This window comes from Rhyacophila brunnea, unplaced genomic scaffold (assembly GCF_057557595.1).
Source record: "Rhyacophila brunnea isolate RB1 unplaced genomic scaffold, BYU_Rbru_1.0 scaffold_4, whole genome shotgun sequence".
Classification (NCBI taxonomy): domain Eukaryota; kingdom Metazoa; phylum Arthropoda; class Insecta; order Trichoptera; family Rhyacophilidae; genus Rhyacophila; species Rhyacophila brunnea.
This window is the reverse complement of record NW_028233068.1, coordinates 43,887,734-43,912,961: the sequence shown is the minus strand read 5'-3', so window position 1 is coordinate 43,912,961 and position 25,228 is coordinate 43,887,734. Positions and strand designations below refer to the sequence as shown.

The 25,228-nt window shown below is 33.7% G+C and overlaps 1 protein-coding gene and 1 long non-coding RNA gene across 3 annotated transcripts in view; both read right to left on the bottom strand.

The window, feature by feature from the left end:
* The window catches only part of LOC147067413 (epidermal growth factor receptor kinase substrate 8-like protein 2), a 48,183-nt gene extending 27,336 nt beyond the window's left edge, over positions 1-20,847 (bottom strand). For both annotated transcript variants that reach the window (XM_085953933.1, XM_085953934.1), the window contains exons 1-3: positions 20,746-20,847; positions 4,272-4,441; positions 194-387 (exon numbers count right to left, since the gene is read on the bottom strand). In XM_085953933.1, coding sequence (XP_085810059.1) covers positions 194-387; positions 4,272-4,372 — 295 coding nt within the window. In that variant the 5' untranslated portion in view covers positions 4,373-4,441; positions 20,746-20,847. The remainder of the gene's footprint in view (positions 1-193; positions 388-4,271; positions 4,442-20,745) is intronic.
* Positions 20,848-22,197: 1,350 nt separating this feature from the next.
* On the bottom strand, positions 22,198-25,228 carry LOC147067412 (uncharacterized). The gene is made up of 2 exons (XR_015071482.1): positions 24,970-25,228; positions 22,198-24,530 (listed from the first exon to the last, which is right to left on the bottom strand). It is a non-coding gene; the product is annotated as an uncharacterized LOC147067412 (long non-coding RNA).

The window sequence follows — 25,228 nt, the reverse complement described above, 5'->3', positions numbered from 1 at the left end:
AGGGAAGAATTTTGAATATTTCAAAGTTTTAATGTATTTTTATTATTTAAAAAACAAAGTTATCCATAATTTAACTTCAAATCATTTTTATTTCCATTTAATCAAGCATCAATATGATGGTTTTTATTTTTACAAAATAATCCTTGGAAAAATAACTAGGTTATCAGTGGGTAACATTAATTATTTTAATCACCATTGGTTTTCTCTAGCTGTAGCAATTTCCTCATTCCATCGGCCGGGTAAATAATTCCAGTTTCTCTACCGACGGTAAAAGTGGCGAGATGCTCGGCCATGTATATGGGCCGCCTGGAATTGTTTGCATTTTGACCACCTCCAGTGCTGCTCGGGCCGGTTAGTGAGTCCAGGTACTGTTCTTGTTGTTGTTGACTGGAAAAAGAAAAACAAATACTGCCAAATAATATATGTTTAAATAATTAAATGTTTCTAAGCAGTGTATATACCTACAACTTTTAAAGAGCCGTTACCAGGGCTCAAAATGGACTGAAGCGCACCGGAGTGCCTTTCCGGTTCGTACAATTCCCAGAATTATCGCTCTGTCTCGTGAACAAAAATATTTTGACTGTCTGAGGTAGATAGGCCATATTACAAAAAATCTAGCACACTTATTTTTATAAAATACACATAAAATTGGATAACTAGTTAATATTTTCACAAATTTTTCAAGAGCTCCTATTCATAAAATTTTCTATTTTGAGCGCTGGCTGTTACGCATTGTTTATTTGTTTGTGAAGTAGGTAGGTCTGATCTGAACTAGTCGTACATATTATTATGTCATCAATATTGTCATATTTACATATTATAGGTATAAGAAAACTTTTAAGACATTTTTCAGTATGCCAAAGTACAGAATATCAATATTTCCATGGGTACCAAATTCATACTAAAAACGTTTTGGAATCACCACTAAGTTTCATAATACAAAAAGTTCATATGAATCCCTCATGTAATTTATACTTCACTATAGCAAGTAATTTTGACATATTCTTATGGCTGTGGTTCTCATACGGGGGGGGGGGCTCAGGGTTCAATTCCCGGTATGGTTACAATACATTTATGTGATTTTTTCATAGCCTGGGTGTTGTCATGTTATTTTATAACATAACACACTAAGCCAAAGAAGTTTTTACGAGGGCAACACTACGCAAAAGTACGACCGAATCGCGCCTGCGCACGGGATAGTTTGTACGGAGTTCGTGACACTATTTCCGGCGCTATAGGAGATAGCGGGCTTTTTACACAAAGGCGAAGCAGGAGTCAGTCTCTCAGGCTTGACCTTTCGAAGGAAGCAGACATCTTGGCCAGTTCCGAGCCTCGGACCCTGGGCACAGGGCTTTCGATTTCCTGACGTTTTGGAGACGAGGACGATGGCCATCTGAAGGACGTCCCCCCCACGCCAGGAGATCGGAGGTACTCCACGGTCCCCACACGGTTGAAGACGCACTCCTCGATTCCGTCCTGGAAGGAATCGAGGGCAGCGAAAAGGCTGGAGAGCCTTTTGTATAATTGGTATTTATTGTTCATTTATGTTACGGTCCACCGAACTAGTCTTTGTTTCGAATTAGCTTTTGGGTTTTTGTTCTAATTTATTTAAATATTGTATCGCTTTAGGTGCTCGTGATCCACTTGAGTAATTATACATTTTTATACACTGTAGCCCGCAAGCTATCTTATTTATTAATATACAATTGTTGAAATTTCTCTACTTGCTTTTCATTTAATTATCCTTCACTATTGTCTCTATGCATCATCATAGAGTGGCGCTCAAATCCGAGATATTTATATTTATTCTATATTCATTATGCCTTTTATTAATCTAGGAACTTACACGAATGAGTATAGTAACCGGACGGGTAACTGAGGTCTTAGAGGTAATTGTCAAACCATCCACGACCCTGCCTCCTATTTCCCCGAGTCTCATGCTAATCCCTATCCTATATCCCGTTCCATATCCCCATCCTATCCCAATCCCATCATCCCTAAACCCCCATTAAAGCCATTACATGATATTGGCGCCCAACGTGGGGCGCCAATGTCATATTATTATTTAATAGAGGTAATAAGTCAAACCACCCACGACCCTGTTTCATCCTATTTCCCCGAGTCTCATGCTTATCCCTATCCTATATCCCACATTCCCTCCTATTCCCTATATTCCCATCCATACCTATTCCTTACCCCCATTAAATAATAATATGACAGTGTTTATGTAATTGTTTTACTTTTACTACTTACACTACTGCCATTGGGTCCGATCGCCTGATGTAGTGTTAAAAAGAATACTTATATATAAATACACAATACACAAGCCCTCCGCAATAGCCGCTTTTAGTGAGTCATGTTTTAGCAAGTGCATAGCCAACACGCCACAAAAACGGCAGTCAGTCGATAAACTGACATTGTGCCGACAACATCTACACAAAAATCGGAAAATATGCCGTCTTGTTCTATAAAACGATGTCAAAACACATCTAGGAACCAAAAAAGGGAACATGGGATTACTTTCCACTTATAAGTACTTCATAAACAGTGATTAATCTATATTAATCTGTAATCTGAAAACATTTCCTTGCTTAGGTAACATTTCGTTGCGTACACGCCAGAATTCTGCAAGTGTGGGTAAAAATGTTGCCAGATTTGTGATTTTTGATTTCATGTTTTAAAATAATATTGCACATTTTACGATATTATACACATATTTTAATATTTCGTATTCAAGCTTATCTGTTGTATGAATAAATCAGCTACGGCTGCTGGTGTATAAAATATAGCGGTAGTTTTTAAATATCATTTATCACTTATTTATCGGATTTGTATCACCGTAAGTAAGTACCACACTATATTTCGAAACGTCAGAGTTTGTTACGATGTACCTATTATATTATTGTAAATTTACGTAAATGTGAATTATTGATTTTGTTTTATGTATCTGATTTGACTAGGTTATTTTTTTAGATTTACTAGATTTGTGTAAACGTCTTTGTTCTTTCCGAATAGTATGTGGCGCATGGAGATAACCAAAAGACTCCAGACCATTGGACTTCCTAGTTCTTAACCGGTCACGGAGGCTTCGTCAACGAGCTCTGTCAGCTTGGCTTAATAAAATTCGATACATGCTTATGTGGCAAATAGCAGGGTGCCAATCACATCCTCTGGTAGTGTTCCCATTCATCGGTTGAAAGGGAATGCTCCCAGCACAATTTTGAAGGACGCTTCTCGTTCGTTACGCCATGGTATATGCCTGAAAGGGTGTTGAGACGTGGCGGGTGATGGAGGGGAAAGCATGTATCCATAGATTTGTAATTCTTTTTTTCTTATATAATCATTACCTAATGTTTCGATATTTAAAATTCAGAATAAACCGATTTTTATCATGATGGATCTATTTTTAAAATCTTCATAAATTGTGGTATTTTTGTGTTTACTTATGCGTTAATTTCATTGAGCTACTTTACGAGTCGCTCTATCTATATTTTTCTATAATCTAAGACAATACACAAAATTGTGTTCTATAGCTAACCTATTTCTGATGTGTCTAAACCAGCATTTCTCAAGTAGAGATCCGTGATGTAAAATTAAGGGCTCTGTGAGGGTTGCTAGATTTTGTAAGATATGATTTTATGTTAGACGAAACGGTTCATATTATAAATCATTTAATGATTTATATTACACTCATGACAGTTTAAAATTTATATGTAGGTATGTGAAGATATGAGAAGAGAAGTCCAGTGAGTACCACGGGGTAAAGTCCTCATTAGAACACTGCGGAAAGGGTTGTTGACATATTTTCTGGATTATAAATTTCGATTTCCTAATCAATTAACAAATGTTTTGTCGACATAAAAATTGCTTATCTTGCTGACATATTCACAAAATTAAATGAAACGTTATTTATCCCTCCAAGAAACATTTTTAATTTTAAAGTTTCAATTTTGGTCTGTATTGCTGTGAAGCAGAATAAGATTATTTTCAACACTAAGGGTTTTCTTGAAGAGTCCTAAAAATCAAAAGAAAATTCGCGGTGAGAGAAAAAAGTCATTTGTGACGAATTTTTTATGTAGGTACTTCACTAAAATATTTTTGTGGTTCTGTTAAAATGGTTTTAATGCATTTTTTTTTATTATTTTCTGTTATGTCGTATACAATAGAAACGGGTTCCACAAATAAAATTTATTGGGAAACGCTGCACTAGGCATTTATAAATTATATGAAACATTATAATACTATAAGCTAGCCATATTATAAGTACTTACTTATGATGTCTTGAGTTGTTGCTATTCTGCATGGGCGAGGGTGGCGGTTGCATGGAGTCTCGTCCATATGAACCCCCACTGTTACCACTTTTCAAGGCCATTTTGTTGGATGCAGTACCGATGTGGTACTCTGCCTTTGTCCAACACCTTACCGATTCTCACCGGACAATCTGGAATTAAAGAAAACAAAGATTAGATACTGTCCCCTAGATTTGACACATTTTAATATTAAACATACTTACACGACGATGGCTCAGTTCTATAGTACATATTATATAAGTCAAAATTTTCAAGTATTGAGTTATGTTAGCCATTAGTGATACCTATATTCGTATATCGCTCCACTTCAGTTCCACAAAATTACAACTCGATAAAACAACTAATTCCTAGTTGTAGCACTATGGAACTGAGCCATCGATAAAACATAAATGTTACATTCTCAAATCTTGTGAATTATTTGTTCAATAAAAGAAATGGTTAATTTAATTTTAATATTATTCAATCCAACAAAAAAGGTAGGTGTGTAGACACAAAAATTATAAGAACTACCTGGTGCATAAATAAAACTGAATCTGAAACGAAAGTTATTAGAATACGTACTCCAGGAATACTTTTATTGTGCAATCACAATGCACCTATCCCATTAGTATGGGCACCACATCCCAATGTGGGTCTTGGTTACTGTGTATTATTATATACAGTCCAAAACACTGCAATTTATGTCTTCCGATTATCATTTTCTTTGCTGGTCTATTAAAACAGAGCCTCTTAGGTGGTTGGGTATCTTCTTTCCTAAAAACATGCCCTACACAACTGAGACACCTCACTTTCACGTGTGACACAAAACGACAGGGGATCATTGTATAGCACATATAGTTCACAGTCATACCTTTCTGATATACGGTTCCGAAGACCAATCTCAATTCCGACTCATAAATAATAATATGATTCCGATGAGGATTTTGAATAGATTTATTTTAGTTTTATTTGAGAGGAATCTTGATTTGACCCCCTTATAATTAAAAAAAATTCAGTGTGTGTACTTATGTACGCGTGTTAGAAGTTATACTTCTTTGGCGTAAGAAAACAAAAACAAAACTTGTGTTAACCTAGATTCTTCGACTAAGTCTTAATTATCTTGTTAAATTACACACTCGAGAAAAAGGGCCACTTATTGGAGCACCGTTGATTTATTTCTATACACTTTAACTTATATTACTAAATTATATAATTATATCTCGTTGTTTTTATTTTTAAAGTAACAACTGTCACTCTGATGTTTAATCGTTTGTTTAAGTAAGGAATTGCAAATGGCCGAAAATAATAAATTACGGAACAACTCTACTATCAAACTTGCGTTTGTATACAGCTGACTGATTCGCAGCTAACTTCATACTGTCGCGCACTTTCGTAACGGTGTGCGCGCGCAGCTCTCAATTTCACTCTCAATTTCACTCTCCACCAATCGCCCCAAAAGAAGTATAACTTCAAAAAATTAAGATGTCGGTATTTTCTAATGAAGCAACCGCACCGTCAGCTTCATGGAAAACCACCACTGCTTTTAAAGCTTGTAAGTAATGATTGTATTTGTTCTTTCGTTTGCCACCCGTAAGCAGCGCATTGCCCCACCTACCCCCCACCACGAGACGTCACTACCATACTGTATTTTGTTATTCTGTGTAAATATTATGTAATAGGTGTTTCATTATTTTTATATAGATATTTTTTGGCATTCTAATTTATTAATCATCTATATTCTAAATATCTGCATAGATACATACTAATCATTTTTGCTAAATGCTTTTTCAAAAAACGATACATCATGTATTAGGTATTTTATTATCTGCAGCTAGGTATAATGAAACTCTCTTTATCTTATCAATCATAAATACAATGTAGGTATAACCTAGGCGTGAGTCAGAATCCACTAGATAGTGTTTTTTTTCTATGTACCTATATAATATAAATTAGGTCCTAAGCCATAGATATTATTTATATTGAGGTTAAAGAGAAGACAACCCTTTTAGATTCACAAATAATCATTACAGTCAAAAAAATATTAAATATACCCATCAATAATAATAAAATTTATCTTAAACGGTATTCTGAGGCCGACATATAATGAGGGCAATTTTGTGTTTCCTTGATGAGTAGATGGGGGCTCATCCGATCCTGGCATAACAAGCAAAGATTGCAGTTAGATCGGCCTTGTGTTGAATGTCGTAGTAGCTACCTGGAAAACGGGGTATATACACATGCATCCCCTGATAGTGACAGAACACATGAACGGAAACTGAAATAACGCCACACGAGATTTGAAGATATCTGACCAAAATAATTGGAAAGCTCTGAATTGTTTGGGTTGAAGAAAGTCTCTGGACCCACCAAGAGAGCCGACAATAATAAAATGTCGTAAAAATATTTAAATTATAATAACAATTGATTAGTATGTTCAGTTCTACACAACATTGAAAATGCTTTCTTGTAAGTACAATTTTCTTTGATGCAGATAACGAGATCGATTCGTCATCGTCATAAGATTAAAAAGGGGGTTTCGAAACAGTTTAAAACAGTGATAAAATTATTAAATTACCCATACCAAAACGTTAGTTGCGTATTTCTCACAAAATTCAGTAAGTATTAACAGTGACGTCCCTAGATAAAATGCCGCCCCTAGGCAGCGTCAAAATGCCGCCTCATTTGTTTATACATTATTTTTTATCATCCTTTCATGAATCCAATATCTATGAAATGTGTTGTATAGATACATTATATACAGATACAGTATAGATACTAACAAAATATCAGACTAATTATTCGAAAATCTGCACGTGTCGTTTTTGGTTACCAAGGATGTCGATGGGCAACGGAAGTAAACTAGATATCGCGAACCCGACAAAACCAGTGAGCTGATTTTTTTAATGGAAAGATATGTTCGTTTAGGTAGCTATTTCTATATATTCCAAATGATTTTCCTCGATCTGCCGCCCTTCGAGTAATTGCCGCCCCCAAGCGACGCTCAATCTGCCTACCCCCACGGGACGTCACTGAGTATTAATAAAATCACCTAAAGAAAACAAAATAAAACGAACTTGTACACGAAAAAAAACACTGTGTCAGTCATCAATAATAATTATACATAGTACGTTAAAGCAGTGGTTTCCAAACTTTGTGTCACTACGCCTCCCTTTCAAAAAAAATCTAATCTTGGCGCCTCCCCCCCTTTATTTCATTAAATAATACGGACACCTTTTTAAATGGTCAACAATGTACTAATACAAAAATGAAAAAGGATCACATCAAATTGCAACGCACAACCACATACATATTTAAAATATTTAATAGTCGTGAAACAAAGCAGCGCGATTTTTTTACTGTTAATAAAATAATGTGAAAAGTGCATTAGCAAACTAACCAAGAACTCAGTAAGTAAATAGATTTTTGTTTGCTTCAATATATCTCGCACAGAAATTTAAAAGTGGAAACATGGCAAACTTATTTTTTTTGTAATTTTGATTTCCAAAGCTCCAATTTTTTATGAATGCTTTCACTTTGTCTTTTTAAATTAGTGAATGCATTAGTGGTCCATGCATTGATTTATTCACTCTTTTTTTTTTAAATTTTTAATAGACAAGTTTAACAACAAAATTATCGTTCCTAAACAAATTTGTCTCAAATTTCAACATTATGATTTGACCCTTTTATTTCATTTTAACGAGATAGCTAGCGCGCTTCACAATAGTATAGAAGTGAGGTATTATAAAATTAAGGCCCATCCATGGAATGGAACCGTATGCGGTTTAGATCCGTGTGCCATACTAAACTTATGATTTTTGTTCATGAAAATACATTTTCACTAAATTTGTAAGTGTATGGTATAAACGGATACGATCAGATGCTTATAATATACTTTATGAAAATATATTTCCATGAACAGAAAAGATATGCTTAGTATGGCACACGGTTCGAAACCGCATACGGTTTCAGTCCATGGATAGCCTATTAGTCTCCATATTTTCAGACAGGTTGCAAACAACCTTTTATAGGACTGTTTTTTTATTAGGTTAACTAGCGGCCGTTTTATAAACTATTTTTTTTGCAAACTGCAAACCTGTGGCCACATTAATTGTGTTTAACTTTTCGCGCCTCCCTTTGCAACACTCCGCGCCTCCCAGTTTGGAAATCGCTGCGTTAAAGGATGTGATTTATGGTTTTTATTTTATTTTTTATCGTGGGGTCTCAAAATCAGTCGGTTCGTCGGTCTCCACTTCCTAACCCCACCACTGCTTCTACCTGAGGTCTCACATACCTCCTACCAAATACCTATATACAACATAGTTAAATTCTGCATTCAATAGTAAGTGTGTATTATTTATGCAATCTGAAAGAACAGGTGTTTTGAAATATCTATCTAGGCATCCTCATTATAATACTCTGTTGTTAAAGTTCTGAATAATAATTTATTATAATTATTTGGCAATATTGCATTTAAGAGTCTACCCACTTTTAGGATCGATTTTCGGAGCAGTGCCGTTCACAAAGTGATACGTTGATTATTCGTCCATAAAACTACATGCATAATTATAATAAAATGTCAAACTATACCGAACTTCTTTAAAGTGGAAATATCTCAGAAACATTATTATTATAACCTATTGCAAAAATTCTAAGACGGAGTGGGATTCGAACAAGTATATGTTGATTAACAGGCGAGTTCTTAAACCCACAATGGCGTAGGATCGTAATCTAGGATTCAAGTAATTCCTCACATTGTTTTTCCGGTTGATCTCCTCAAATATTGGGACTTACAGGGCTCCAGCCTGGGGGCCCGGGGTCTGGGGGGGGGGCGTGGCGGTTTGACCAGATAAGTGAGATAAACACACATCACAAATTTGTTTTAATAGTAAAAAAAAGTATATTATATTATATTTCATGACCATTAACATTTAAAATTATATGATTGTGCGATGTAATTTTTGATTATTGTGTGTCGATAATCGACAGCTCGATGATTAAAGTAGATGTATTACAAATAGACAAAATCGGTAATAATACACTAAATAGGTACCTACCCTTAATTTGCCCTGAAACACAATTTGAAAAACATTAATGTAGTGCGCCACACTAGGTACCTTTCACCTTGAAAATAGGTAGGGGGTCCTCCAAAGATCCTAGCCTGAGTGCCCGCTTCAGGATGTGGGGGCCATGGTGACGTCCCTAGGCAAAGTACCGCGCCACACTCAAATCATCTACTGAGAGATCATTTATACGAAATCTAGTCTCAAACAGCGGCGGTTTAGATACGTCCGAGACGTTGACAAGTTTGGATCCTCCTTGTGATTTTTTAAAACTAACTTGGCTCGCACATCAAAACTCGTCTCGTCTGCAATGTGTCGGATACGTCGATATGACGTCATCGTTATTCACAAAACACACGTTGCCAAATGGAGCTCAGCAATTCGTCGAATGCGACTTTTTAGTTTGAAAAAAACATCTTGTTTGGCTATCAACAAATCGCATGCGTTTCGGGCTACGAAGACGCCAGACCGCATACACACACCTACGAATTGGTTATTCCTATACCGGCTCGCCGGTCGCCACATCCAAATGTATATACGTTTCAAGATGTTACGCGCGACTGTCGATAGGTAGATGTGCGCTGTCTTCATATGCAACACCGGAGAGACGTTCATAGAAGGTTTGATTTAAGGCGAGTTTAGATGGGAGAGCCGGTTAAGATGTTAGTATTTTCCAACGAAACGATCGCATCGTCCGCTTCGTGGAAAACCGCCATTCAAAAAGTTATAATGATGGTATTCGTTCCTTCATTTGCCGCTCCCAATCAACGAATGACGGGAATCACGGGTCGTCACTGCCTATAGCTAGGACTCAATTGCGCAAAAACGGTCTACAATATTAGTGCAAGAAGAAGAATCAAAATAATATTATGTTTCTCATATTTGAATAAAAACTTATGAACCCGTGCACACACGATTGTAACCGTACAAAAATAAAATCTCCTTTTGTTAGAAATCCTATTTAAATTTAATATTTTCTATACTTATTCACTTTGAATACTACGCAAATAGGTGAACACTGTAGGTAGTAAGATAAGGTCTTCATATATTATTAGCCAATGTCATTTTTCTGATGACTAAAATAATAGAATGCCTATGTATAATGTATTATTACCTATACATAGTTGAGGTAATTGTTTGTGCATTCACCGTACTCATATTATCTACTTATTTTAGTATGCATTTTCGCAACTCTTAGACGCCAACTCGTTGATAATAAATACACATTTCCTCCAAATCAATCTTCAAAATAATTACGGTTGTAATTCACGTGGGAACAGACAATAATTTGCATTAAACGATTGTTTCGTAAAGAAAATCATCATTAGTCATTCATTAATCTTTTGAAACAACTTATTTAAAATCGTACTTGTTTAGGTAGGTAAGTATCTATTTAAATAGATAATATCATTGGGCAGATATATTTTTAATACCATACAGAAGTTTTTCATAGCAGTGACGTCCCTATACAAAATTCCGCCCCTAGGCAGCGCCAAAATTCCGCCCCATTATTTTATACATTTTTTTTTATCAGCCTTTCATGACTGCAATATCTAAGAAATGTGTTGTATGGATACATTACTAACAATATCCCTTTACTGCATGATTTTTTTTTTTTTGAAAAATTTTATTTTTTATTGGTGTTAAAATGCCTTGTGAATGAAGGAAAAATAATGAATAAAATATTTTTCGAAAATTTCATTAAATTTTGTATGTTACTGCGTGGTGTCGCAGATTTACGACATTTGGAAATCTTACATTTTAGTATGACAAAATACAAAACCAAATGAAAACAATTATAAAAAACTAATGTACACACCTTATTTGATGTGTAGATATTTTTATTCAACCAATTTCAATCTTCTGTATATTTTTTTTTATTTATTTACAAATACGGATTTTTGCGTACATACTAATTCGTCAACTGTCAAACCAGAAATGCAGGGACTATAATGCAGAAATGCTTTATTTCTTGAAATGTCCAAACAAAATCGGTAAAGTAGGATGTTTATGGTAAAACAGTTTTCTAGGCATCGAAAAAGGATAGTATTTGATAATTTACACAGATGGCATTGGCTATATCGAAATAGTTTGAAATGTCGCAAATTTGCGACACTATGCAGTAAAGGGATATAATAAACTACTAAATCTAATTTAAATGCCATCTCTGTTTCAATAGACAATATTCTGAGTCCACTGTTTCAGATACAATTAAAATCACTTGCAAAACTCGCGAGTGACTGGCAAAAATATGTAGTTCAATTTTAAATTAGGTAAGTATGTACCTACCTATAATTCAAATATAATTCGAAAATCTGCAAGTGTCATCACCAAGGACGTGACGTCCAAGGTCAACGGAAGTAAGCTAGACATCGCGAACCCGATAAAAAAATACAACCCTGTTAAATCTTATAGTAATTACTTACTAATGGAAAGATCTTTACGTTATTACTAAGTTTAGGTAGCTATTTCTTATAATATTATCTTATCTTATAATTATACCTAATGATCCTCTTAGATTTGTCGTCCTTCGGGTAACTGCCACCCCAAGCGACGCCCAATCTGCCTACTCCGACGGGACATCACTTAGGCTATAAAAAATATTATAATATTAGAGCCCTGGCCTCTGGATCAGTGGTACCTAGGTAAACTTTAATGTCAATGTCGATTTGTATTTTTTAGAGCTTGTGATTTCTTGACTTTTCGATTCTTTCCTGTCCGGAAGTCAAGACCTCTCATTTTAAAAATATTCCCGCCAAATAATTAATATTCAACGGCCAATTTAAGAAATTATAGTATTCTTAACGTTCTATATATTTTACAACGTTTTTATTAGCTCGTATTCTTATTTGTCCGGTGGTTGTTTATCCAGTACAAATCTTGCAATCGATTTTTAACTAACTTCCCAACTAGTTAGACATTTGAAACTTTTATAATATATCAGAACACGATGCCAATGCATTCTTTTAATACTTTGAATTCATTTTCAGTTAATTATATTTTGTAAGACAAGTAATTTCGGAAGATATCCGTAATCCAATCTACTATTATTGGTTGCTAAGTGGGTGGTTTTAGCAACTAAATTATTAATATATACGTGCGTTACTATGAAAATCAAAATTACATTTCAGTATTCTATATTTGTTTGTTTGATTGTTTTTTATTTACTTCATATCAAGTACAAATTTGAGCATATTGAGCATAATAATTGAACAGAAAATTTAAAAACGTATATAAAAAGTTCTCTTTATCTTGTAATTATTTATTTATATTTGCGTAGTACGTAGGTACCTAATCGAGCAAAACTTAAAAGTATGTATTAAAAATAATATTATTTTAGTACGGATGGCAAGACAGTCGCGAATTCATTTGAATTTCAGTTTTGTATGCATTCCTGCCGACGATGTCGCATTTGATAGCTTTAAGAATCTCTGTGATTGGTACGAGTGCAACTCTACTGAACTGTTCCGGGTAGAAGACGAAGAATATTAATAAATATCGCCCTGGTGGTGGCCGAACTCCGTTAGGGGATGGCACAAAAAGGTGGGTGGGAAAAATAGTTATTTATTGAGATTCTGGAGACGATAAATCTTGATCACAGCCTCGTCTATGTACAGTATAGGATTTTACAAGAATTTGTAAAAAAATCACAAATTTACCCGTCAATATAAGTGCATGTTGAAGTACCTACGTCGAAAAATGTAAAGAATTACTTTTATCAAGATTAAAAATTGATTTATTTTTCATCTCAATCCGTTTCACGGACATGCCAAAAGACCAAATCTAAAATATACATGCAAACAAACTATGAAGAAAAGGATAATGGAGCTAAAAAAAAACTCTTCTTTTCTTCATAATAATAATAATTAATATCACAAGTTAAAATCAAAGAGTTTTTCTCAAAAGTTTGTCGATCACCACCCTCGATTATCAGCAGACAGGAATGGTATTTAACTCGAAAAAAGGAGCTTCTCTTCAATGTCTTTGATAAACTAATATTTTATAAACTTTACTTCAGCTTAATATATTATATTATCACCGTCGTAGATGAGGGCTGTTTCTCAGCGTATTGTATTGCATCATACAGTAACGAAACCCAGTTGGACAAGTGGACACTGATGCAATGATGAAAGAAACAACCACCGTACTATGACAACAGTAAATAACATTTTCTACAAGTTAATTAAAATCTTAATCTAATTAATTTAATATACATATTGCTTCAATGATAAAAAATGTCCTTCTTTTAGAAACCTTGTATTTATTTTGGATGAGTGTTTTTTTTTTAAATGATAATTGACGCGGATGACAAACCTACATTCCTTAAATAATTTGTTGCCGTAAATACAAAACATTTTGTCAAATTTAATTGTTTAATAATTAAAAGTCTTGCGCCCACACCTTTATAAAAACTAATCATTTTATTTTCATTATATCAGACAATATCTTATCACAGTATGATAATTGGGTTCAAATCATATTGTAAATCTAATTATAACAATTTTGATAAAATTCCTATTAACAATCACGTCACTTCATTATTTGCAATTACTTAATAAATATTATAAATATATACAATCAAGGAAAAAATGGCGAAAGAATAATATTAGTTGACGTAATACCTAATTAGCTACAAAAACGTGATATGTATTTTAAAAAAATAGTAGTAAACTGTTCGTAAATATTAATGATATAAATACCTATGTGTGATTTTAAATTATTATTGTTTATAGAAACCAGGAACCGACGAAATAAAACGAATTTTTCAAGGGCGGATATCCTCAAAATCTTGAAATGTCTAATAAATAGGTAGTTAGGTAATAACGAATATAAAATGTAATTGTGAATAATCAATGTGTCATAGCAATTAAACCTACAGTGTATTTAAAAATTCTTATTTAAAAAATTTCATAGCTCTATGATTGTATTAGTTAAAGTAAACGCAGTTAGTATCTACTTCGTATTGTGTTTTATTTTAATTAATATAATGTCTGTCTGACAAAAATTGATAATCAACATCATTCAAGACATCTGCGAGTCTATTCTATACACATGGCGGCTATCGACGGCTAAAGTGATAAATATTATCACTTTATCATATTTATGTATTGATGCGGTAAATTGTTACAATAAGTTAACCGTCAAAACTGTCTATCTCGCTCTAAAAGTTAACACAGCCAAGAGAGCACTGTTTGTCAGTTTAGAGCAGACTTATTGTAACAGTCCCAGAGCCGATTTTTAACTGGCTTCCAAGCTTTCCAAATGAACTAACTTCTACAAAGCATTACCGATTTTTTTCCATTTTTTAAGGATTTATGTAACTAGGCACCTAGGCACTAATTCAGTTAGTAACAATGGCGAGTGATTTCTATGATAAAATTAAGCCAACCGACATTGCATTGTGTATATTATATTATATAGGGTTATCAAATAAGAGATAATATTATAATATATATTTTTAAATTAACTCTCAATAAGTTGATTGTGTCACGAGCTGTATGGCATGTTGCACCATCTTGTTAGAGCCAATCCAGATCAAAATGATCTAATTCATACCAGACAAAATCAGTAGGTAGTCATGTTTCTGTAGCGTTCTCCATTAATGGTAACGGCATTGTTTAACTACACTTCCAGACCATTAACCAAACCAAACTGTTAATTATTGTGGATGAAAAGGTGTTTCAAGAATTATAGCATGTGAGTTTTCATTACTCGAAATGTGGCAATTATTGTGTTTATTTACGAAACCATTTAACCAAAAATGAGCTGCATTTAAGAATCTGGCAAAAGAGTTTTGGAATGGATTTTTTGTGAAATAGGTATATATATATTGTATAGTATAAGTTTTTGGAACTTTCTGACAAAGCTAGTGGGTACCTACTTTTTAGTTTGTAAGTACCTAAGTACATACATCCTATTATTATTATTATGTGTTTTTATTACGAAAACAATATGACAGACATAATATGGCTTCTTTGTTTTTAGACAGTTTGTATAAAATTTAATCTCCTGTCTGCTTTTATATTTCGCCATATTATTACGACGAGCGTACTTTCTTACGTTGGTTCAGTATCGACTATACATTATGACATGTAATTATTGTCGATAAATTCGTAACACCCGGTGCTAAGTTTGTTTATCAGTCGGAAGCCATTTCCTTTTAGAGATACAGCAGGCGTCATCGCATGAATAATTAATTTAAAAAATTATCATTGTCGGCTACTGTTACAAATCAACACGAGCCTGCTAACATTTAAAAAAAATCATTCAATACCCAGAAACTATGGCTATTGTTTTAAAAATACACAAAAATAATACAAGAAAATACTTGAGTCTTGGTTCACCAAAAATTGACAGAATATAATTTCAGGATTTTTATTAAAATACACTTCAGTTCGTATTATTACACGTTAGTTATGGTGGAACAAAGTTTTTCAATGCAAAATTGTTCTTATTTATTTTGTAATATTTGGGTATTTTTTCCACACAATGAGTAAGTACATAATAGTTTTTAATACGTTCGTGAATCGTGCAATTATTGTTGTTCGTGAGGTAAACTGTACCGGTACGTAGGTTATATCCTATTCAGGAAGCAAGAAATTCGATTGGCAAACAAATTTGGGTAGGTATACCGTATACCTAAGTAGTACCTACTAAATTATTAATTAATCAAGAATTTACTGCGAAATGTGAAAATTCCTGGACGGTTTTTGTTAAAATACACTATAATTCGTTAGGTATCAGACGGTTAAAAATGGGTAAAATTTCACTGATTTTTGTGTAATCCCAGGATTAAAAAATATGAATCCCGTGATTTTAATATTCTTTCCGGGATTCCAATCTCTAATGCCAACATTCTGCATCAATTTAATTTAAAAATTATGATATCATCCGTATTGCGTGTAAAAAGTCCAGAAACTATTTTATATTGTGTCTGGTGCCGATCTATCGTACCAGCAGCGTCCACGCATTAAATTGGATATGCAAAAATCACTTTTTATTTACAATAACGGCAGGTGTCAAACCGTCATTGTGAATACATCATTGAACATTTCAAAATACCTTTCATGCAGAAATAATATCGAGTATGATGGCTTAAATAATTGCCTATTAACTGGTGTTATTGTACTCTTCAAACGGATGTTTTTTTCGATTGAAACTTTCTACGTAGGCTTATTTTTCTGCCCGCATCAACCATATATTTTTTACTTATCTGTTCTGTACATTACCTACCTATCATTAGTTATTTGCGGTTAACCAATGGTATATTTTATTGTTGCTAAATTTATAATAATAATAATAATATGTGATACCTATTATACACGTATCAATAGGTACTTATCTTATTATAAGTTAGATGCACATTTTAAAAATGTGCAATCGCAACAAAATAGCGGATTGGATTACGTAATGAATCTATATAGTATTATAAAATACGAAATACCAACAAAAAAAAAACGAAAATGAAACGCGAAAATATTCAAATAAACAATGGCCGTATATCGTAGGAGAAGAATCTTGCATAATAGATACTATTATGACCTTCCTAGACCGCTTGCTGAAAATAATCCTTGGAAAACTGAGCGAAACGAAAAAAAATAACAAGTAGGTACATAAAACATAAGATTGTAATACAAAATAGTAAAACTGAAAATTCAGATAACGACAGGACCAAATGGGGTAGAAAAATTCAATTAACAAAATTACAACGTACTTACAATAAATAAGTGATATCTGACAATATCGACAGTGCTATGCAAAGAGAGCATTGGTATAATATTAAACTTTACATTGAAACAATACAAAATTAGAATTTTAATTTGTTTTACAATAAGTTTACTAAGTACCCTGCCAAAAATAGTTGTAACTTTGTTAAGGAATAATTATTTCTGACACACTTGGTACGCTGAAGCATTTCAAATAATCCATCTCGATAAATAAATCATTGTCGCCATAACGACCCTAATGCCGTTGTGTCTAGGGATTGCAATACCGAATAAAAATACTAATAGCATACTGCTTTTACTTTGTCAAAAAAAAAAAAAACACACGAGTCTATATCAAACATGACTTAACTCTTAACTTCCCTCCCTCCGTTGACTAGAAAATGGGGGTAGCTATTTATGACTGATTAACTGACTTATTTGCAAAATTTGGAAACTGTGTGACGTACAAAAATCTCAGCAAGTCTATTTATTAATTGGTCAATTTTAGGGCACGGTGATTAAAAAACTTACTATGGGCGATTAATGAAATGACGCATTTTTCAATTCAGCCCTGTAGGCGTCGCATGCCAGTGGAGCCCTATTGACAAACTTCAAGAGTTATTTCATTTGTAGAAATAATAATAATGTTAAAATAACATCTAATAGATACGAGAATCTGGTCTCAACGGCCCGGGGCATTTAATAAATATTATGTTGTGTAGAAAGTAAAATAAGGTACCTACGGAATGCGAAATGAACTGTGGAATGTCAAAAATGTTAGCGGCCTCTACTTCGCCATACACACCCAAAAATATTTCCATACACGGCGGCGCTCAAAGTGCGTCTCGTAGTGTTGCGGGGGGCCGCTGGAAAACTCGCGCGCGTTCACATATTATAATCTAGTATGTAATCTAATCCTAATTTGAGGATTCAGTTTCAAGTCAGTAACCTCCATATTCTTCCATTTTGAGAGAATCGCAAAAACCGTCGACCATTTGGGACTGCAAGTATGATATTTCATTTTTGGAAGCGAAAAAGCCTCATATTATGGATATTCCAACCACATAGGTATCTGAGATCATACACCTGGCAGTTCTCATACTTACAGAAAATCAATGCAACACAATTCAAAATTCCAATGGTGTTAGATTTTTCTGGCAGTGCAAGTGACTCATTTACGTGTTGATATCGTTACTTTCAAATGACGCTAACACCGTTCCAATGTAATATCGTCGTGGCCGCAATGCCAGAAGAATCTGTAATTTCTTCATGAGAACAGCGACTAATAGAGGATGTCCAAATAATATATCAATACCACAATGGACACGTTAGTAGAATAGGTCAAATATATAAACGCATATTTGCAATATGGTCACCAGGAAACACAAAATTAATGGGAACTGAAATACCTAACGGGTGTGGAGTAACAGGCAACCGATATCGAGTGTGGAAGAATATGGGATACACTTAAATAAGTATCAATAATACGTCATTCTAAGCTTATCCTTCGTTCTGACGACTGTTCTCGGTTTATGCACTGACGCTCATTCAATATTGGTATATTTGAAGGTTACAACACACACTATTGCACGTCTGTAATGTGTGTTTCATTTTCGTGGGACACTCACTCATTCAAAATCCTGCTTCAAAGTTTAGTGTATTGGAGATCTGAATTCTATTTATTGATCTGTTCTGTGATGGTCACTTATTTAGGCGTATGTTTTATGCACATACAATGTACAAATTATAATATTATGTGTCATTAGTTTGCTTAAGCGAACACATGCTAGAACAGACATATTGATATTGTAAGTTAGTCGTTTGTCTATTTTCTGTATAATTACGAACAAACGTTTTTTGTAGCTATAATAAGGGACATATTAGGTATCTACTAAATAAATTATATAAATGAGACCCGGAGAATGATCTCATAACAAATCCATGTATTTAATTAAATCAATGTATGATAACGTCATGTATGTCATAATTAAGAAGGTATTTTATCAACGAAGTTATCTTATCATAAATTCGTAAATTAGTCACAATTAAAAAGACTTTACTGCGAAGACAATAGTTATGTAGTAGGTAATGATAAGTACGAAATGTGTTTTTGTATCTGTACGTAGGGATTGCAATACCGGTATTCAATTATTTATCGATACCGATCTACCGGTTTCAAAAATCCAAAATACCGATAATTTCGGTATTAAGTAAGCATGCATATGCACCTACCTATATCTTTTATGCTGCCAAAACGCAAATATATTAACTGAAACCAACAAAGGTAAAATAATATTAAAACAAAATCCCTGAAATACCTATACCTACTTATAAAATTGTCGCAATGCATTAACTTATTTCTAAAAAGAAAACATTCGTAGCAAATATTTCCAATTATTCTGTAACTATTGATCCAACATTGATAGTACCTACATCCAACAAACCTTGAATTTCTAAGTTCTAAAATAGCATTATGATCTATCAATACATACTTAATTACAAAGGTCAACGTAATAAATGTAGATAGGTACCTACTTTAGGTTACTATAAAATAGTGTTTTAAATAAATGTTAATAGTTATGTTTATTGATAGGTACTTCTTTTTTCTATATGTAATATTATGTTTTGACGAATATCGGTATTCAATAAGAAATACGTAGTACCGGTATTGATATAATATTCATTCGGTATTGCAATCCATAATCCGTACCTACATGATCACACTCTGAATCCCATGAGATTTTATTTGTAGGAAAAGGTGAGACATTACAAATATTTTGAGAGGCTCTGCTTTATTGCCTACATTTTAATACGTCCACACTACATGGGTACGTACCTACTAACTTGTTGATCAATCATGACGGCTATTTGTAACTTTTAAAAATATCCACAAAACGTGTATTTTTCTTATACAGATACAAATCTAAATATTGACTATTTATTAGCAAAAATTATCTAATATGCAATCATATTAATAATGCAAATAACTACAAAGTTGGTTCGTTTTGGCGTGTTATTAGTACGCCCTGTATACGTACAATGTAGGTACCTACATGATCACCGATGATTTTTTTTGCAATTGTTTTCCTCGAATTAATTACCGCCTAAAAATACCACAAAGCTAAGATGTGTAAATATGTTATTAACAATACATAATTATTGATCTTTTGCTTCAAGACCAATAAAAAGAAGAAAATACTAGATGTCAAAAGTTTTCTATTTACGTGGAACGGCAAAGATAGTTAAAACAGACTTTTAATAATATTTTCAGAGAAAATCTACTATTTTGATCAAGCAAAAACATTTACATAACATGTCTTTATTATAAATGCGTTCAAGTCTACTAAAAGAAACTTCTCCGTGTTAAAATCGCCCATAAAAGTTTACAGTTTTCCTGTGAAACATTCTGGATTATTTGCAGTATTACATTAAATTTACAGTGCTAACATAGAAATACACTGTATTTTAAATATACATGTTTTTTAAGCGAGTCAGGTAAGTCGTAAAAGAAGAAATAGCTCGCTCAATTTGACAGGAATCCGTCATGCCAATCAGCAATAATAATATGCCATCCGCATTAGTATAATCATTTACACGTATTTTGCGACCATTAAAACATACAACCTCAACGGAAAACATACAAAAAGATAAGGCAGAAAAGATTAAAATAATTGAAATGCGATAACTTACTTGATTTAGCGTAAAATTAATCACTTTATCGCAGCTATAATTCGAGTTAAATGCACGAACTGTCGACATCACCACGAACACAAGCGGCCATTTTCAAAACGCGAAGTAAACTTTTGAGTTTCCAATTTACCTGACTGTTTCGATTGAAGAAATACGCACAATAGCATACGTGTTAAATTCTATTTCGTTCTAACGCATAGTAAAGCAGGTTTAACGAATGAAACGGCAATATGTTTTATCAGTAAAGTTGGCACTTGTCAAAGTTTTTGTTTGAATGTTGTCAGGTGCAATTGATTGAATATTGATAAAGGTAACTGAGGAAAAAAGGTAGGTAAATTTATAGGTAATTTTTATTTTTCGACTACAGTAAAACATAACTAATATTATTAGTTAATATAATAATTCATTAAATGGAAAGTGTCTTCAGAATAACGATTATTTTCGTAGCTCATACAGTTTTTTTTATTTATGTGTATCTTCATAGCTTTCGCGAATTGATATCACCTTTTCTTAAATAGGTAAGTAGTTACTTATGAATTATCATGAATATTTTTATAAGTTGATAGTTAATATAATTCAAATTTTAAATAGCAAACTCAAATGCGTGGGAATTGTGAAATTATAATACCTATATAATAATACAGGCATACATTCATTCTGTTTAATTTTAATTATTTATATTTAATGTAATCGCACCCATTTCCGTTTTGCGACATTTCAATACAACTTCGAATATGTACGTAAGTACAGTGACATTTGAATGATGATTTATTTGTATTATTAGTATTATACATTATTTCACCATATTACTATGTACTTAAAATCGAAAGTAATAATAATTAAAAGCCACTCTCTCGTTCCACATAATATTACACTATTGTTTACGTTCTGAAATCCTTTTGATGTGATGGTAGGTACCTACCTATAAATTTAATGATGATAATATATTGTTTCAAGCAGATGCAATAGATACTATATTTTATATTATAATCCAATATTGACGATAAAATAAACTGAGTCCAAATTACATTGCAAGATGATTAAACGAGTACAAGAAATAAGTGAGGAGCTGTTTCACGTCTCCACACCCTACCTACCTACTTATTTGTGAAAAATGATTCAAACAATATAAGTATCTAGGTAGGGTGAATGTCCCAAAGGTCAGCCACTTAAGGTTTTTACTTGATTTAAAACAGTTTAAAAAATAGTATATAGCTATTAAGATTCTAACAATTATACCTTATTATAGTTCAGAGAAAAGGTTATCCACTTGTCGTACTTAAAATGTTATTTGTTTTGATTAAATTAATTTAACGGCCTTTCAAAAATAATATGCCAAAATCACCCAATGTCAGCCACCATGTGCCTATCTCCAGCCTTTTGTGTTCCTAAAGTCAACCTAAGTCGATAGATATCCAGCAGGGTACATTTTCCATGAAATTAAACTAAATATTTAGGTATGTGCAGTCACAACAGTAGTAATTTTATTTTCATCTACATAGTTAGCAGACAGATATGGCAAGTAAATTTGTTAGAAGCAACTTCCACATAAGGTATACCCCGTTTTTGGGTACACTTGAGATGATACCATCTTGGACAGATGTCGCAGCCAACATTTTTGAGATCATCATCGTCCACATCACTGATTAAATCTTCTTCACATCCATTACATGAAATTTTAGATTGTGTAGATGTTACTTTTAATTTTTTTTTAGTTTCTCTAATCTTTCGTTCTACGATCTGGTGTTTGGTGATGTTTCTTTTTCGTTGCACTTGTTCTTCCTTTCTTTTCACTCGTTCTTTTATTTTTGTAGCCTGTTCTTCTTTTCTTTTTTTTATAGCTTCCTGCCTTTCAATCCTCTTCTCTACCAGTGCCTGTTTTATTCCTTCTTTTTTGTTCATGTAGTTCTTCCAAGCATCAGATGAAATTGCCATCGGCATCTGATCTCCTGGTTTCAATTTTCTTTTTCCAAATTGCAAACATTTTGGAGTAAACAGGTGATTTTTGAAGAAAGGAGATATTCCTCTTGTCATTTTATTGGGTGCGCATGACAAAGGTGTTGCGGGCAATGACGAAGGTGGGGTATTTCCAGACTTTGTAATAATTGAGGCAGGGCTTGAGAGAGGAGAGAAATTTAAATTGTTTATCATGTCCAGTGATTCAATAGCATCGTCAAGATTAGGTAAAAATGAATTATTTTCGGTATCTTCTTGGTTGGGGTTTATTGTTCTTTCAGTAATTTGGAATTCGTCTGTTACATAGCCTGAAGTTGAGGGTTGAGGGTCAGCATCTACTTCCAGAACACCACTGGATTTTAAAATGTAGTTTCCAATAGTGACAACACTATTGTCTGCTACATTGAAAGAAGTTTCGATAATTTCGATAACACGAAGTGCATCTATATGTTCATCTTCTAATTGTTTTTTTAAGCTTTTGATTATGTTTTGTGCCGTTATTATTTGTTCTCGGCTAAAAGTAACCGCACCTCCAGGAGTCATTTGTTCATTCCTGTTGGTGTTTTCGGCACGCTCTAATGTATTTTGAATACACTTGGTGTAGTCGACAGCATCAGGGTTAAACGGGAAAAGCCCACATTTTCTAAAACCATTCTTAATAATTCCCGTCATATCATTTTTTAGGACTTGGTTCAATAACGGACAAAAGGTGCTCTTAGATAATACTGAATTAAAATTTTCTGGATTTCCTTGCCATTCTCTAACAGTTTTTCGCCATTCGACTTTGAGAGGCCGGAAAACGCTAACATCTGCTGGTTGCATTAAGTGAGTCGTGTTTGGAGGCAGTGCATACAGAATGATTTGATTGTCATTACAGAATTTGTTGAGTTCAAGAGTAAGATGGGATTTATGCCCATCTACCAACAAGAGTACCGGTTTTAGTACAGAGTTTTTTTCCAACCACACATTCACTGCATTGGCCACATATTCAAAGAATATTTCACTTCTCATCCATCCAGTCTCCGAACGACCAAGAAACCACCCATCGGGCATACTTTCAATTACGTCTCGCGGCGGCCGAACATATGGAAAGACGACCATCGGTTGTAACGTGTCACCTGCCGCTGTAAAGACTAATAATACCGTTATAGTCTCTTTTTCATTCCCGGCTTGGATTTCATAAACATTTTTCCAGCCTTTTGAGGCGATAACTTTTCCGGTTTTTGGGCAAACACTAAAACTGGTTTCATCGCCATTTAGAATTCTTCTTAGGTCTTCCAAAAGGTCGATAGCTTTTATATCATTCAAGTATTTTTTAAGATCATAAAACCATTTACGAATGTATTCTTCTGTAACAACTGCTCTACCCTTACTAATTCCTTCCGGAACACGCTCATTCAATATTGGGTGTCTCTTAATAAACAGGTCGTACCATTTTCTTCCAGGCCGGTCATTAGTAAACGGGTTTGGCCGTTTATCATCTTTCATAATTTTTTGAACTGTATTCAACAGATCACCTTTTTTTCTTGAAAATCCACATTTGGACAATTCTGATAACCATTGCACCAACGACTCTTCTTCCTCTTTGCTTAATGTGGTATCTCGACCCATATTTTTATTTTCAGCAACTCTGCCGTGGAGACGATCTTGTAGAGTTCCTCTCGGAACTCCATATTTTCTGCTGGCTTCTCTAATGCTGACTTGATCTCCCCTTATTGCTTGGAGTGCATCTTCAATTTTGCTCCTGTCATATTGTAGAAGAGGTCTTCTATACCCATTCGGCATGATCCTCTTCTCTTTCGGCATGACGAACTTAGTTATGTGAATACCTTGAACAAAAATATAACACTGAATCCATTGATCAAGCCATTAAAAGAGTATAAGCACGTTGACGGCCGACATTTGGAGCATTAAGTTCCTAAAGTCAGCCACGTCTACCCCAAAACAAAATGAGGCGGCTGACCTTTGGTATTTTTCTTTAAATTATTATGTTTGTGTATGTACGATCAAATTGGAAAGATAGAGAACACTACTACATACTTAGATTCCAGATTTGAAAGAACTGACACATAGCCAAAGGTCAGCCCCCATGGTTGACTTTAGGATGCTCTAACAAAATATGTTCCTAAAGTCAGCCACCACAAAATTGCAAAAATCAAGCATAATAACCGTCAATTAAATGCTTGAAAACAAGGAAAAACAATCACCAAAACGTAAAATAACACTTAACTCAACAATATAAGTAAAATTGAGGGTTTTTGAACTTACTTTGAAATGGTTGTCAACTGCAAATTTATTAGTAGCACGAGGAAGAATGGCACAGGTCTTCACTTGTTTGAAAGCAACGGCTGAATATAGGGACAGAAAATAAGTTACAACTGCCATTTTGAAACCATGTTTGGTTCATTGGATACTAGTTCATAAACGTTCTCATAGATGGTGATACAATGCATAATTTTCTTATTATTTCACGAAATGATGAAAGAGGCTGACATTAGGCACAGGCTGACTATAGGAGCGTCCACCC